This window comes from Saimiri boliviensis, chromosome 1, assembly GCF_048565385.1.
Source record: "Saimiri boliviensis isolate mSaiBol1 chromosome 1, mSaiBol1.pri, whole genome shotgun sequence".
Lineage (NCBI taxonomy): Eukaryota > Metazoa > Chordata > Mammalia > Primates > Cebidae > Saimiri > Saimiri boliviensis.
Window position 1 is genome coordinate 134322114 of NC_133449.1, and position 17674 is coordinate 134339787.

Sequence of the window (17674 nt, forward strand, 5' to 3'; positions counted from 1 at the left end):
AAAATGTTCTAAAATTGATTGTAGTGGCAGATGTACAAATGGGAAAATAGACCAAAGGCCATCGAACACATTAAATGGGCAAATTAGGCTGGGTAGGGTAGCTCATCCCTGTAATCCCAGCACTTTGGGAGGCCAAGATGGGTAGATCACCTGAGGTCAGGAGCTCAAGACTAGCCTGGACAACATGGCAAAACCCCTTCTCTACCAAAAATACAAAAATTAGCCAGGTGTGGTGGCAGGTGTCTCTAATCCCAGCTACTTAGGAGGCTGAGGCAGGAGAATCACTTGAACCCAGAAGGTGGGGTGGGGTGGGGGGTTGCAGTTAGCTTAGATCATGCCACTGCCCACCAGCCTGGGTGACAGAGTGAGACCCTGTTGCAATAAATAAATAAATAAATAAATAAATAAATAAATAACAGGGTAATTTGTATGCTATGTCAATTACATCTCAATAAAGCTGTTAAAAATTGTGTACAATGGCTGGGTGCAGTGGCTCATGCCTGTAATCCCAGCACTTGGGAAGGCTGAGGCAGGTGGATTACCTGAGGTCAGGCGTTTGAGACCAGTCTGACCAACATGGTGAAACACCATCTCTATTTAAAAAAACATTATGTACAGTAAGTTTAAAATGAAGATTTTTACACATACACACATGCACACACATAGACAGAGAGAGAGACTGGGAGACAAACACATATCCACCATGATTATCTTGGGTGGTGAGTTTATAGGGATTTTTTTTTTTTTCACTTATCCATGTTTTCTAAAGTTTTTATTATGAATCAGCACTACTTTGGGAAAAACAATGAACACCTTTTTTTTTCTCTCAAGAACAGTTCATTTTGCATTTCAATGTCAATCAAATAAGAGCCAAAGTAACTTCCCACCCGGGGCCACGTCTCTCGAAAAAGAACAGGGAACCTCCTTGGAAACCATTACCTTGTCCACACGGAGGGGCACAGCAAACCTCCTGAGGGTGGGGATCGAGGTGAGCTTAGCGTTCTCCTTGAAGTCCTGGTTCAGGTTGGCCAGGTAGAAGAGCTGGTAGAGACTGTTGTCCTCATAGGCGATGACGTCAAACACGATGCAGCCATCCTCTTCGTACGCGTTGACGTGATGGAAGACCACCATGGGGTCTGTGTAAAGCTTGGTCTGCACAGGCTGCCTGGTCCTTTGGTCGACGATATGGATATAAGTCTGAAAAAGGACACACACCCAGGGGTCAGCTTGCCCTCTCTCAGCCTGGCACTGTGGCATCTGGGGGCTGAACAGAACCTAGCCTCACTAGGCAGTAGGCTCAGAACTGTGTCCCCATGATGCATTCTGTGACTGCTCCACAAAACCAGAGGCACAAGTGCCCCCCAAAATGAGAGCTGTTTATTGTTGTATTTCCGTAGGTCTTTTGGGGAGTGAGTGGGGAGGACGGAGTCTTGTTCTGTCACCAGGCTGGAGTACAGTGGTTTGATCTTGGCTCACTTCAACCTCTCCCTCCCAGGTTCAAATGATTCTCCTGCCTCAGCCTCCCAAGCAGCTGAGACAACAGGCACTCATCACCACACCTGGCTAGTTTTTTGTATTTTAGTAGAGACAAGGTTTCACCGTGTTGCCCAGGGTGGTCTGGAACTCCTGAGCTCAGGCAATTCACCTGCCTCAGCCTCCCAAAGTACTGGGATTACAGGCTTGAGCCACTACACCTGGCTCCATGAATATATCTTTAAGATGGAGAGGAGGGACGAATTGCTGCCAGGGTCTCTGCAGTCACTGGGAGGACAGTATTTGGAGAGACTCCCGGTGTACAAGGTCTGCTTATTCCATTGTGCTGACATCCCAGCTCTCTGGAAATAACCAAGTTGGGGAGAATCTGCCGGGCTCCATCTAAGACTGGAGCCTCCGCAGGGCACAGGGGCTCACGCTTATTCCAGCAGTTTGGGAGGCTGAGGTAGGCAGATCACTTGAGGCCAGAAGTTCGAGATTAGCCTGGCCAACATGGTGCAACCCTCTCTCTATTAAAAATATAAAAAATTAGCCAGGCGTGGTGGCGTGTGCCTGTAATCCCAGCTACTCGGGAGGCTGAGGCAGGAGAATCTCTTGAAGCTGGGGGATGGAGGTTGCAATGGGCCAAGATCACGCCATTGCGCTCCAGCCTGGGTGACAAGAGAGAAACTCCATCTCAAAAAAAAAAGGAAGAAAGAAGAAGAAGGAAGAAGAAGGAGGAGGAGGAGGAGGAGGAGGAGGAGGAGGAGGAAGAAGAAGAAGAAGAAAGAAGAAGAAAGAAAAAGGGAGGAGGAGGAGGAGGAGGAGGAGGAAAAAAGACTGAAGCCTCTAAAACCCTAACCCCACCCCAACCCTCTTGGGTCTCGTCCTCTGGTCTCCACTACAGGACTGCTTTCTGTTTTTTTCCCGGTTTTCCAAGAGGCCCTTGTCACAGCAACCCTGTTTGTCCCAGAGGGCTGCCGGTGCATTGGCCCCAGTTCCAGCTAACGAGCGCATAGGGAGGGTCAGCATATTAGGCTCTGGACACACCTCTTTGGGTGTCAGGAGACCAGCATCACTGGGCTGGCAGTTCGCCATATCTACAGCCCAAGTTGCCTAATCAGAAGGAGGGGGTGTTTCCGTGCTTTCCGGTGCTCTGGTCTAGCCACGCCCGCCTCTGCAAGGAAGGGAGGCCTGCCCCACGCCGCTCTCTTGCCCCCTCCTGTGGTCAAGTTTCCCACCTTCCCCCTTCCCCAGAATCAAGCTTTGCGTTTTCAGAGCCAAGAGGGTGCAGAGGAAGAAGGCTTTGATGGTGTGGCAGTGGAGGGCAGGATGGCGAGGTGAAAATAGGGGTGATGGTTTGGGGCCTTTTCAACCCCTGACCCTTATGCCAGGGCCAACCATGTGGACTTTTCAGAAAGTTCTCTTCTAGATGCATCGCACAGGCTTTCCCAGGCCATCGCCCTGCCACTGCAGGCTGTAACTGGACATATGGGACTCTCCGAGGTCCAGGGGATGCAGTTTGGAGGCTTAGAGCACCCCATAGCTCCTGCCTGGATGAAGCTCCCACGGTATTTGGGGAAACAGCTGCAGAGCAAGCTCAATTTCAGCTGGCGACTGGCAGGCCCTACACATGCATTCCACAAATATTTATCAAGGGCCTATGATCATCAGACATTTCTTTCATGTTTTTTTGAGATGGAGTTTCACTCTTGTTGCCCAGGCTGGAGTGCAATGGCGCCATCTTGGCTCACCGTACCCCCCACCTCCCAAGTTTAAGCAACTCTTCTGCCTCAGCCTCCAGAGTAGCTGGGATTATTGGCATGCACCAGCACACATGGCTAATTTTATATTTTTGGTAGAGATGGGGTTTCTCCATGTTGGTTGGGCAGGCTGGTCTCAAACTCCCAACCTCAAGTGATCTGCCTGCCTTAGCCTCCCAAAGTGCTGGGATTACAGGTGTGAGCCACTGTGCCTTTCTTTCTTTCTTTTTCCAAGACAAAGTCTCACTCTGTCACCCAGGCTGGAGTGCAGGGGCATAGTCTCAGCTCACAGCAACCTCCGCATCCCAGGTTCAAGAGATTCTCATGCATCAGCCTCCCAAGTAGCTGGGATTACAGATGCCTGCCACCATGCCAGGCTAATTTTTGTATTTTGAGTAGAGACAGGGTTTCACCATGTTGGCCAGGCTGGTTTCGAACTCCTGACTTTAGGTGATCCACCTGCCTCAGCCTCCCAAAGTGCTGGGATTACAGGCGTGAGCCACCATGTCTGGCTGAGATATTTCTTTAGGAACCAGAGGGACAAATAATTCCAAGCCCCTACTTTTACGGAGCTTACATGCTACTGGAGGCAAAGTCAAAAACAAATATCCAATAGATAAGATGTGAGGCATGATGGAGGTGGGGAAATCCTGGGGCCGGGTCTATCACAGACAGGTCTGGCAATGAAGGCTGGGTGACCTGGGCACTGAACTGAAACTAGATCAGCTGGGGAGGAAGCCATGGGGTAGGGGAGACCATCATTCCAGGTGGAGGGGGCAGAGAACACAAAGACTCTGAGGCCAGAGTGTGTTTGGCCAGTTTGTGATCCAGGAAGAGGTGTGGAGGGAACAGAGAGCAAGCGGTCAGGATGAGGGCATGTGGGGACAGATGCTGGTGAAGGAAGCCTTTGGATCTTATCTTGGGGAAGATGAGAACCCTCTAGAAGGTCCTGAGCAGAAGAGGGACCTCACCTGCCCCCTCACTCCTTTGTTCTCTTAACCACCTCACTCTTTGACCTAAGAAGAGAGGAGAGGCCTGAAAGAGAGAGACCAGAAGGACAAATGTGTGGCTATGTATATAAAAGTGCACATGAAAGGCAGGGTGCGGTGGCTCACGCCTGGAATCCCAGCACTTTGGGAGACCGAGGTGGGCAGATCACTTGAGGCCAGGAGTTTGAGACCAGCCTGGCCAACATGGTGAAACCCCACCTCTACTAAAAATATAAAAATTAGGCTGGGGGAGGTGGCTCAAGCCCATAATCCCAGCACTTTGGGAAGCCAAGGCAGGTGGATCACCTAAGGTCTGGAGTTTGAGACCAGCCTCACCAACATGGTGAAACCTGGTCTCTTCCAAAAATACAAAAATTAGTCAGGCATGGTGGCACATGCCTGTAATCCCAGCTACTCTGGAGGCTGAGGTAGGATAACTGCTTGAACCCAGAAGGCGGAGGTTGCCATGAGCTAAGATTGTACCACTTTACTCTAGCCTGGGCAGTAAGGGCAAAACTCAGTCTCAAAAAAAAAAAAAAAAAATTCACCAGGCATGGTGGCACATGCCTGTAATCCCAACTACTCAGGAGGCTGAGAGAGGAGACTACCTTGAACCCAGAAGGTGGAGGCTGCAGTGAACCGATATTACACCACTACATTCCAGCCTGGGTGACAGAGTGGGACTCTGTCTCAAAAAAAAAAAAAAAAAAAAAAAGAAAGAAAAGAAAGAAAGAAAGAAAATCTAAAAGTGCACGTGAAGGCAGAGAAGGTGGAGCAGAAGAGGTCAGCGGGTAGTGGTGGGTTCCTTCCGACATGGGGCTGGATGGGAAGCAGAGGAAAATGTGGGAAAAGTGAGTTGGGAACGACTGTGTATATGGCTTCTATACTTGTATATTCTTTGAATAGGTAACACTGAGAACTACTAGATATTTTTCAAAAGTGAAGTAACAACATTTAAAAAAAAAAAGACCAGGTTACAGTGGCTCACACCTCTAATCCCAGCACTTTGGAACGGCAAGGCAGAAGGATCACTTGAGCCCAGAGTTTGAAGCTAGCCTGGGCAACATAGCAAGACCCCAATCTCTACAGAAAAACAAAATATTAGCCAGGCATAGTGACATGCGCCTGTGGTCCCAGCTGCTTGAGGGGTTGAGGTGAGAGGATCTTCTGAGCCTAGGAGCTTGAGGCTGCAGTGAGCTGTGATCGTACCACAGCACACATGCATATGTACACATCTTCACACACACATGCACATGTGCGTGTACATACATACACGCATGTACAAGCATGTAACACATAATACACATACTTTGAGCACTCAGGTGTACCTGAATGGAAGGAGAGGTTTCTACTGAATCGTCTGGTGGAACATGCTGCCATTGCAACGTCTAAACCTCTGGCACCTAACACCCCAACGCTACACACTGGGAGCAGACATGCTGAAGGTGTCTTGTCAGCAGGGCGGCGGCTGGAAGGAGCCCAGCTCTCCATCAGGACTGAGAACTCACTCCTTTTGCTGCTGGGCACGTGGGGACTGCCAAGGCTTCCACGGTTGCCCAAGGTGGCCCCCCTTGCCTGGACAGTCTGCATCTGATGTCTCATTACCGTGGGGGTACAGTGGCCTAGGGGCCATTCTGAAGGACCAGAACGCGCGGGAAGGTGGGCAGATGCCTCTGGTACACTCCTCCCTCTTCCATGCCACTTCCTTCCCTTAACAGTCACCCTCTTGCACGCAGGCCTCCCTCCATGGGTAGCCAGTACCCACTAGGCTGGAGTCCAGCCAGGCCTCACCTTCTCCTCCCTGTGGAAAGCCAGGCAGGAGGCCCAGTTCACTCCCCGGATGTAGGCGGTTGCCATCTTGAGAATATCCAACCTGAAAGGCTGCTCAAGGAAGATGACATAGTTCTCGGTGACACCAAAGCTGTGGTAGTAGCTTGGGGAGAGCAGGGAGTGGGATGGGATGCAGCAGAACACCTCTGTGTGCTTCCAGGAGCTCTTCCCCTTCTTCTTGCCCTCTAGCAAGATGAAAAGCAAGCCTCAGGAATTGTGCAGGACCTGGCCAGCCCCCCAAGACCACACCACCATCACTTACAAACTGACTTGATGGCTGAAAAGAACCCTTAAATTAAGCAGCAACGTGTAGACAGGTAACGCGGTTGCTGCAGTGGCTGCTGCAGGGGGCCAGGCTGAGAACTTCCACTCAGCATCTATCCCATCTACAATCTGAAAACCACTGAACGCAGAGGGAGGCCTTCAGGTCAGGGGTCTTCAACTACAGCCTGGGGGCTGACTCGTGCCTCCACCTGTGTGTTTATTTGTTTGAGATGGAGACTCGCTCTGTTGCCCAGGCTGGCGAGTGGTGGTGCAATCTCAGCTCTTTGCAAACTCCACCTCTTGAGTTCAAGCGATTCTCCTGCCTCAGCCTCTAGAGTAGCTGGTATTACAGGTTCACACAACAAGGCCCAGCTAATTTTTGTATTTTTAGTGGAGAAGGGGTTTCACCATGTTGGCCAGGCTGGTCTTGAACTCCTGACCTCAGATAATCCACCCACCTTGACCTCCCAAAGTGCTGAGATTACAGGTGTGAGCCACCATGCCCAGCCTGTGAACAAAGTTTTATTTGGTACATGGCATGCAAACTCTTTTGGGCATTGTCTATGGCTACTTTTGCTTTTGAGCTGCAGAGACAGAGTTGAGTTGTGACAGAGGCCATATGGTCCTCAGAGCCTTAAATATTTACGATCTGGCCCTTATTCCTGACCTCTCCTCTGGGGCAGTACACCCCAAACTTTAATGTGCTTAGGAATCATCTGGGGATCCTTATACACTGTGGGGTTTGACTCTGCTGGGGTGGGGTCTCATATTCTGCATTTCTATGAAGCTCCCAGGTGATGGGTAAGTTTCCCAGGCCTAAGCTTTTGCCATTTTGCTGGGAATGATCATTTGACATACATTCAGAGGGTTTCCACAAATTTATCTTGGTTGTGCTCATTCTAAAACACCTGAGCATGGGACTAAGTACCTATTGTGATGAAGTTTTTTATTTTTATTTTTTCGACAGAGTCTTGCTCTGTAGCCCAGGTTGGAGTGAAGTGGAGCAATTTCAGCTCACTGTAACCTCTGCCTCCTAGGTTCAAGTAATTCTCCTGCCTCAGCCTCCTGAGTAGCTGAGATTACAGTTGCATGCCACCACGCCAGGCTAATTTTTGTATTTTAGTAAAGATGGGGTTCACCATGTTGGTCAGGCTGGTCTTGAACTCCTGATCTTGTGATCTACCCATCTTGGCCTCTCAAAGTGCTGGGATTACAGGTGTGAGCCAGTGTGCCCGGTCGTGATGAGGGGCTTTTATATATAGATAGTCAAGCTAGGCTCATAGGATGGCCATTATATAGGCGCAAAACTGAGGCTTGGTGGAATGGGCTATCATTATGGTCAGTCAGAGGGTTAAGCCAAGAAAACACAGACCCCTTAGCCTTCCTTATAGAGTGAAGGCAGAGAACAGAACAAAATAAAGCAGTCATCCAAGTGTCTCGTCCTGCACCCAAACACGGAAGGTGCTCAGTACACGTTCGGTTTCCTTATTCCTCTGTAAGCATGAGTCACTCACTGGACAAAAGGCCTCCCCACCCAGGCCTGGGGCTGGCTTATAATGAGTTATCTGCAAACTTCTCCACCTCTCTGTGGCCACCTGTGTACACTGTAAACAGCTGGCTGGTGGGAGGGATGCTGTGGGGTTGTGGGATAGCTCTTTTCTTTATCAAACAAATGGAACACAACGCAAACTGAAACAAAAAGCACTGTGGCCTGGGAGGAGCAGGATGGGGCATGAGTCTTCATGCCACCGCTACCATGGAGCAGGTGCCCAGAGGTTTGCTGCTGGCAGGATGTCAGTGGCTCCTGGGAGCTGTGTGACTGGGGTGTGTCACCTGATCCCCTGAGCCTCACAGTCCTCCTCTGTAATACAAGGTGGCAAACTCAAATTCCTAGACAAGCCTCAGGTCTGACATTCTAGGGTTCTGAGCTTGACCCCTATATTCCTTTACTGGCTTAATGAATGAGAGTTCTATTTAACAGGTATACTCAGTGTACCTTCTGAACTTGGAGTCTCACCACTCCAGGCAGAGCCTGGTAATTTGCTCAGGGGGTTCTACAAGACTCTGGGGGATATGGAGGCAGCAAGGACCACTGACAAAAACTTGTTTTTTCTAAACCTGAAGATCAGATGAAGCATTGTTGTAGTTCTGCACTGTATGCTGAGTCTTGTGCAACTCTCTTCACAGGTCTAAGTCTGCTGGGTGTGGTTCCCAGGAGGGTCCTGCACAAACATGGACTAAGAACCCCTGCTTCCTCCCTCTTAGGATCATGCGATCACAGCAGGCTGGGCTTGGCTCCAAGATCCCAGCTCCATATGGAGAAGGTCCAGAAGGCGTGGAGAACAGGGTGGGGATCTGGAATGGATCCCAGCAGGGCTGAGTTTCCTGAACAACCCTGGAACCCTGGCTGCAGGGGCTGGCAATGTAAGTAGGTGGCACAACCATGCCATAGTTTGTCAGGATGCTGAAAAAACAGATGGATGAATGAATGGATAGATGGGTGGGTGGGTGCATGGGTGGGTGGATAGTAGATAGATGGATGGATCGTGGGTGGATGGATAGATGGTGGATGGAAGGATGGTTGGTTAATAGATGGGTAGTGGATGGATAGATGTTGGGTGGGGGAATGGATGGTTAGTGGATGGGTAGATGGATGGATGGTGGGTGGATACATAGATGGATGATGGGTGGATGGATGATGGATAGATGGATGGATGATGGAGAGATGGACAGGTGGGTGGCTCGATGGATTGGTGGGTGCTGGGTAAGTGGATGGATGGATGAATGGATCCATGGGGGGTAGGTGAATGGGTGGATAGATGGATGGTGGGTGGATGGATAGATGGATGGTGTGTGGGTGGATGGGTAGGTGGGTAGATGGATGAATGGATGGATGGTGGATGGGTGGGTGGATGGATGGTGGGTGGATGATGGATGGTGGATGAATGGGTGGGTGGGTAGCTCAGTGGATGGATGGGTGGTGGGTAAGTGGATGGGTGGATGGATGGGAGAATGGGGAGATCGATGAATGGATTCATGATGGATGGGTTGATGGGTGGGTAGACCGATGGTGGATGGATGATGGGTGGGGGGGGATGGTGGATGGGTGGATAGATGATGGCAAGTGGATAAATGGTGGGTGGCTTGCTAGATAGGTGGTGGATCAGTGGATGGATAGACAGACAGTAGATGGGTGATGGATACACGGATGAATAGTGGGTGGATGGGTGGATGGATAGTGACTAGATGAGTGAATAGTAGATAGATGGATGGTGAGTAGATGCATGAATGGATGAATGGAGGGTGAATTAATGTTTGGATGGTAAGTAGATGATGCATGAATAGATGGATGGGAGATGGGTGGATAAATTAATAAAATAATAAACTGGAGCCTAAACAAAAGGAAATTGGAATCGAAAAAGGATTTCCTTCTTCCAAGAGGAATCCCAGCAACTCTTCTTTTCTCCTACAGGAAAGTACTGAGTTCACTGTCATCTGAATAATCTACGAGGGAAAGTACCACACTGAGTCTTGTGTCATCAACAAAAAACACACAACTCTTCAGAAGGGGCCGCCCTTGGCCGCTTGTGTTTAATTCTGTTCCCCAGAACAGCCTACCTGGCACTGTGGCGGGGATCTTAAAAATCATGTATTTTGTCTTCCCCTTTTCCACAATGGATGTGCCCATGTTGAGAACATTTCCGGCCTCATCATAATGGGGATGTGACGTTGCCAGATTTACCGCCACGTATTTACGATAATCAACCTGCAAGATATGACACCACCTGGTTTTTAAAAGGAGAAAGGTTGAAATCCTCTGAAACCCTGACTGATTCTAGGTTTATAGAGATGATGGATATTTTTACACATCTCTGGATCTGAAAATGATATAGAATTTGCTTTTAAAGAAGACTTTCACTCTTGTGACCTGACATAACCTCTGATGGGGATGTGAGGGTCTCCAACACCAAACAGACTGCAGGGGAGTTAGGGATCTGGTGTGCCTCTGTGGCTACCATTCCAGTCCTGCTGCCTGACCCTGTTGGCATCTTCAACATAGATACAAGATTCCTCGCTGCAGAAAGCTCTGACAATGACCTGGACAGAGAGGTAGGCTTTGAGCTCATCCTGGCTACAGCTCTGTCATTCTGGCTTAATTTCTGCTGTTTTGCATTGCACAGAAGCATAAATCTCCAGGCCTCTCTTACAGGATTATTCCGGGAATGGAGAGGTTACAAAAACATTGGGTCAAAGTGAAGCTCGATGAATGAGCTGAATAATGACCCTCATTCCGGAGTCTGCCGCTGCAGAACAATGGAGTGGCCGGAGACCAACCGTCTGCCCTTCCTCCCCCAGAACAGCACAACCTCCAGCCCAGAGTCAGGTAACTCCATTCTCTCCCAGCATTTCCTCTCTGTGGCCTTGTGGAAAGCGTCATCAGTTGGACTGATGCCGTCTAGCTTAAAAAGAGCTGGACATAATTTCACAGCTAAGAAAAGCCACATCTCTTTAAGAGATCGTTAAAACATATTGCAAAGACATCGGAGTTTTGAACAGCCAGCTGGAGAAAATTGAAAATGGGTCTATTGATTTTCACCAAAATGTCAACTTGATTCTTCCCAGGAAAGGTATGTGCCTGGGCACTAGCTTTTGTGCCCTAGCTTTCTGCCTAATGCCTCCCTCTTCAGGTCAATAGAAAGTAGAATTGCTGGGAATCCCAGGTGTTACAACAGAGTCATTTATTTAAATTCTCACTGAACTCCGTGGATGCCAAGAATTATAAACACACTTATGGGTTGAATTGTGTCTTGTAAAAAGATAGGTTGAAGTCCTTGTCCCGGGTACCCGCGAATGTGACTTTACTTGGAAATAGAGATTTTTTTTTTTTTTTTTTTTTTTTTTGAGACGGAGTCTTGCTCTGTCACCCAAGCTGGAGTGCAGTGGTGTGATCTCTGCTCACCACAACCTCTGCCTCCTGGGTTCAAGCAATTCTCCTGCCTCAGCCTCCATAGTAGCTGGGATTACAAGCGGGCACCACGCCCAGGTAATTTTTTGTATCTTTAGTAGAGACGGGGTTTCACCATATTGGCCAAGCTGGTTTCGAACTCCTGACCTCGGGATCAGCCCGCCTCGGCCTCCCAAAGTGATGGGATATAGGTGTAGGCTACCGTGCCCAGCCAATTTCTGTTGTTATTCATTATTTTTTTATTTTTATTTTTTTCTGAGATGGAGTTTTGCTCTTGTTGCCCAGGCTGGAGTATAATGGTGTGATCTCAGCTCACTGCAACCCTTCAGCTCTTGAGTTCAAGTGATTCTCTTGCCTCAGTCTCCCAAGTGGCTGGGATTACAGGCATGTGCTATCATGTCCAGCTAATATTTCGTATTTTTAATAGGGATGGGGTTTCACCATGTTGGCCAGGCTGGTCGTGAACTCCTGACCTCAGGTGATTTGCCTGCCTCAGCCTCCCAAACTGCCGGGATTACAGATGTGAGCCACTGCACCAGGCCAATTTCTATTGTTTTGTTTTGTTTTGTTTTGTTTTGTTTTGAGACAGAGTTTTGCTCTTTTTACCCAGGCTGAAGTACAATAGTGCAATCTCAGCTTACTGCAACCTCCGCCTCCTGGGTTCAGGCAATTCTCCTGCCTCAGCCTCCCAAGTAGCTGAGATTACAGGCACGCGCCACCATGCCTAGCTAATTTTTTGTATTTTTAGTAGAGACGGGGTTTCACCATGTTGACCAGGATGGTCTCGATCCCTTGACCTCATGATCCACCCGCCTCAGGCTCCCAAAGTGCTGGGATTACAGGCGTGAGCCACCACGCCCAACCCGTCTATTGTTTTAAGAAAACTTTTTTTGTAGGACTTGGTTACAGCAGCCCCAGGAAATGGCTATAGACACGAAGACAAAAAACAACACAGTCAACATTGTGAAAATGGCCATACTGCCCAAAGTAATTTACAGATTCAACGCTATTCCCATCAAGCTACCAATGACCTTCTTCACAGAACTGGAAAAAAACACCTTAAACTTCATATGGAACCAAAAGAGAGCCCGCATAGCCAAGTCAACGCTAAGCAAAAAGAACAAAGCAGGAGGCATCACACTACCGGACTTCAAACTATACTACAAGGCTACAGTAATCAAAACAGCATGGTACTGGTACCGAAACAGAGATATAGACCAATGGAACAGAACAGAGGCCTCACAGGAAAAACAACATACCCACAACCATCTGATCTTCGACAAACCTGACAAAAACAAGCAATGGGGAAAGGACTCCCTGTTTAATAAATGGTGTTGGGAAAACTGGCTAGCCATGTGCAGAAAGCAGAAACAGGACCCCTTCCTGACACCTTACACCAAAATTAACTCCAGATGGATTAAAGACTTAAACATCAGACCTAACACCATAAAAACCTTAGAGGAAAATCTAGGCAAAACCATTCAGGACATAGGTGTAGGCAAGGACTTCATGACCAAAACGCCAAAAGCAATGGCAACGAAAGCCAAAATAGACAAATGGGACCTAATCAAACTCCACAGCTTCTGCACGGCAAAAGAAACAGTCAGTAGAGTGAATCGGCAACCAACAGAATGGGAAAAAATTTTTGCAGCCTACCCATCTGACAAGGGGCTGATATCCAGAATTTACAAAGAACTAAAGCAGATCTACAAGAAAAAAACAAACAAGCCCATTCAAAAATGGGCAAAGGACATGAACAGGTACTTTACAAAAGAAGACATACAGGAGGCCAACAAACATATGAAAAAATGCTCATCATCACTGGTCATCAGAGAAATGCAAATCAAAACCACATTAAGATACCATCTCACACCAGTTAGAATGGCGATCATTAAAAAATCGGGAAACAACAGATGCTGGAGAGGATGTGGAGAAATAGGAACACTTCTACACTGTTGGTGGGAATGTAAATTAGTTCAACCATTGTGGAAGACAGTGTGGCGATTCCTCAAGGACCTAAAAATAGAAATCCCATTTGACCCAGCAATCCCATTACTGGCTATATATCCAAAGGATTATAAATCATTCTACTACAAGGACACGTGCACACGAATGTTCATTGCAGCACTGTTTACAATAGCAAAGACCTGGAACCAACCCAAATGCCCAACGATGATAGACTGGATAGGGAAAATGTGGTACATATACACCATGGAATATTACGCAGCCATCAAAAAGGATGAGTTCACGTCCTTTGTAGGGACATGGATGAACCTGGAAACCATCATTCTCAGCAAACTGACACAAGAGCAGAAAATCAAACACCGTATATTCTCACTCATAGGTGGGTGTTGAACAATGAGAACACAAGGACACAGGGAGGGGAGCACTACACACTGGGGTCCGTTGGGGGGAAATGGGGGAGGGGTGGGGGGTGGGGAAGTGGGAAGAGATAGCATGGGGAGAAATGACAGATACAGGTGAGGGGACGGAAGGCAGCAAACCACACTGCCATGTGTGTACCTATGCAACAATCTTGCATGTTCATCACATGTACCCCGAAACCTAAAATGCAATAAAATAAAATAAAATTAAAAAAAAAAAAAAAAAAAACACAGTCCCTGCCTAGCACCTAGTGCTAAGTGTGGTGCTAGGGCTTGGGATCCAATGGCATTAGAGGAGGGGGCCCTCTGGTGAGCTCCTTGCAGGCTGAACAGCCTCGCCCTGGGCGTCCCCAACTCTCCCTTTCTTGAGTCAGGAAGCAATGCTGGTTACATATGTGTCGATACCTTTTCCAGGGTTTCCAGAGTCTGTGGGTTGATTTTCCTGATGTAATTGGTCTCTGAGGTTGCATAGAAGTCTTCTCCGCACTTCATGATGTTGATCAGGCAGTTGTCTGTGAAATCAGGGATGGTGTGAGTCAAGTAGGAGAAAGCTCTGGGGAAAAAAGCAAATCGAAAGAGTCAGTGGCTGTGTCCACCCAGCCAGGGAAGTCTGTCCTAGATGGCTTTATTTTCCTACCACTTAAAAATCCTTTACTTCAACTAAGAAAGAAAAAGCAACCGGTTCCCAAAGGGTCACCTGAGGAATCCAAAGAACTCAGATATCAAGTTCCCCAAAGACACCCCCACCTTGAGTCAGCTAAGAAATAAGTCAGCTGGAATGCCATGGTCACCAGCTGATCCTTCCTGGGCTCCCCAAAAACCAAAGGTCTCCAACATCAGAGCCAGCAAGACACATTGTTCCAAATTATGTCAAGAAGCTCTGCGGTGCTGTGATTGCTATCAGCAGGAAAAAAAAAAAAAGGAAGCGAAGCTCTATAGAGATCATATATGAACTCACAACGGCTCCCCAAGCCTAACAACGTATCTGATATCTGCTTTGCCAGGAATGTGAGTTCACACTGGTTATCTCACATTTATCCAGGAAATTAGTTTTTTATTTAAAAAGGAAAGCAAACTAATTATGAGTTAAGAACACATGGCTCATTTGATCAGAAGGTACACTCAAAGCAGAAAGAAAAACCAGAGGGGTTTAACGGGGGGTGGGGGTGGGGGCGTGAAATTGGCAAATCCTGGATCAGTGTATTGGGGAGTGCTCCTCCTGCTGACGAATACTGGAACAACAAGGAGGCTTGGTGCCACGATCTCCAGGTGGTTTTAAACTGGCGATCATGGCATCTCCCCTACCAGGTAAGTACTGTGGTTTTAAATTCATTTGCTCCTTCCTCCTCCTTTCTCACTGGCTCCTGCTCTGCACCTCCTATTTGCAAATGTGAGTTCGGGGCTTGCTCTGAGGCAGCCCCAGAGCTGGATACTGGAATGGGAGAGATGACTTCAGGACTGAAAACAGCAGAAGCAGGCTTCCATCTCTGGGCCAGTCTACCCTTCAACTCTGTTGTAACTCTTTTATGTTTAAAGAGTTTCAGAAGGAAGATACTGATGGCAGGCCTGATTCCCTGGCCAGGAATCTGTCAGATATGTAACACATTCATATACATCCTAACCCAGATAATTTAAAATGTATACAGTGGCCAGGCACAGAGTTTCATGCCTATAATCCCAGCACTTTGGGAGGCGGAGGTGGGTGGATCACCTGAGGTCATGAGTTCAAGACCAGTCTGACCAACATGGTGAAACCCCGTCTCTACTGAAAATACAAAAATTAGCCTAGTATGGTGGTGGGCACCTGTAATCCCAGCTACTCAGGAGGCTGAGGCAGAAGAATTTCTTGAACCCAGAAGGTGGAGATTGCACCATTGCACTCCAACTTGGGCAATAAGAATCAAACTCCATCTCAAAAAAATAAATATGAAATGAAATATAGTATTTCAGCAAAAAATTTCCCTTCCTCATCATTCATCTGCCCCACATCCCCTAGGCATCCTTTCATAGTTTCTTTATGCATGTACAAGCAAAATTTAATCTAGATTTCTTCCTGCTTTTTCACACAAAGTACAACTTATAACATGTTCTTTCTACACCTTCCTTTTTCTATCTTGAAAATGTTTCTGTAGAGCGCATAGAGACATCCTCATTCCTTTTTACATGGCACTTTCTTGTACAGTTTTACTGTTACGGATCAAACCACTCCTCTTTCAATGAACATTTGGGTGATTTTCAGCTACTTGTTACAACAAATAATGCAGCCACAAATGACAAATACCTGGTACATGTATCATATTGTATGCAAGCAAGTCATCTCTAGGCTGAAGGGAATGTGCATTTGCAATCTGGACAGATCATTCCAGACTGCTTTTTCACCAGCCATGTGGGAGGGCTTCTAATAACTTGTGAAATGCTCTTAGCCTCTCTGGCAATCAGTGAACACGAACTGCATAGCACCTCTGGTGAAAGGGAGTCATGTGGAGTTTTCATCACCTTAAAGAGAATTGTTAGAGGAGCAAATGCCGGTTTTCTCAGCCATCAACGATGGCAAGAGGCATGAAATTCCTTCAGATTTAAAAGAGGTATTTACTTGGAAAATATGTTTTTGCAGGGGTCCGGGTAGGCCATTGTTCCAAACTCTGATACCACAATCCTGTTTGCCTCAATATTGGCGTTGTAAGTATCGCTTCTCAGGTATTTGCTCCTGTAATAGACTTCACCTGCAAGAAAAGAACCAGAATAATCTCAGACTGACAACTTTACAGGGCTTTAAAACCAATGTCAGTCCTTCCAGGGGTTTTATTAAGGGAAGGAGGTGGCTACCTCACTAGAACAAGCTCTTTTAGTACACAGGGCTGATACAATTAGCATTTGAAATATAATTTTATCTATTTATTCATTATTATTATTATTTGAGTTTCACTCTTGTTGCCCAGACTCGAGTACAATGGTGTGATCTTGGCTCATCGCAACTTCTGCCTCCTGGGTTCAAGTGATTTTCCTGCCTCAGCCTCCCAAGCAGCTGAGATTACAGGTGTGCACCACCATGCCCAGCAAATTTTTGTATTTTTAGTAGATACCGGGCTTCACTATGTTCGTCAGGCTAGTCTCAAACTCCTGACCTCAGGTGATCCACCCACCTCGGCCTCCCAAAGTGCTAAGATTACAAGCATGAGCTACAGTACCCAGCCTGGAATATAACTTCAGACACACATTTACTCACTCCAGACTCAACGATACGGCCAGATAAATATGTGTTGCTGTTTGGATGTTTCGTTCCTTCCAAATCTCATGTTGAAACCTCTGATGTTGGAGGTGGGCCTCAGGGGAGGTGTTTGGGTCATGGGGATGGCTTAGTGTTGTTCTCGTGATGAGTGAGTTTTCACTCTATTCGTTCATGCAAGATCTGGTTGTTTAAGAGCTCTGCCCCTTCCTCCTCTCGCTGTCTCTTTCGCCACGTGAGGTGCCTACTTCTGCCGTGAGCCAAAGCTTCTTGAGGCCCTCGCCAGAAGCCAAACAGAGGCAGATGCTGGTACCTTGCTTCCTGTACAGCCTGCAGAACCACAGGCCAAATAAACCTCTTTTCTTCCTAAATTACCCCGTGTCAGGTGTTCCTTTACAGCATCGCAACACGTGCTAATACCATATGCCTGTTCTTAGCTCCATTTCCCATAGGAGGGAACTCAGGCTCAGAAACATTCTATCGCCTTGCCCAGGGTCACCCAGCTCAGAGTGCTGACCAGGAATCAGTCATCCCCTCTACCCTGTTTGTCCCTCCAGGGAAGGGGCAGAGCTGGAGGACTACTCTAGATGGCTGCATATATGGGGTGGGTTTCCCCAGGGCCCGGTTCAGTCCTGGGAGCCCTGGCACAGAAGCCTCGTTTATCACTTCAGTCTCCCTGCAGTAACGTTTGATATCTAATATAACCAGGAGGTGACCTAATGCCCAAACTTGCATACCAGTAGAGGATCAGACCTGTGTTCAACGTCCAACTTATCCAG

At 47.6% G+C, this 17674-nt stretch overlaps 1 protein-coding gene across 2 annotated transcripts in view; it reads right to left on the minus strand.

Moving 5' to 3' along the window:
* The window catches only part of BCO1 (beta-carotene oxygenase 1), a 54476-nt gene that overhangs the window by 19384 nt on the left and 17418 nt on the right, over positions 1–17674 (minus strand). For both annotated transcript variants that reach the window (XM_003938065.4, XM_074404702.1), the window contains 5 exons: positions 16263–16392; positions 14075–14222; positions 9938–10085; positions 6017–6240; positions 940–1197 (listed from right to left, as the gene is read on the minus strand). In XM_003938065.4, the coding sequence (XP_003938114.3) occupies positions 940–1197; positions 6017–6240; positions 9938–10085; positions 14075–14222; positions 16263–16392 (908 nt within the window). The remainder of the gene's footprint in view (positions 1–939; positions 1198–6016; positions 6241–9937; positions 10086–14074; positions 14223–16262; positions 16393–17674) is intronic.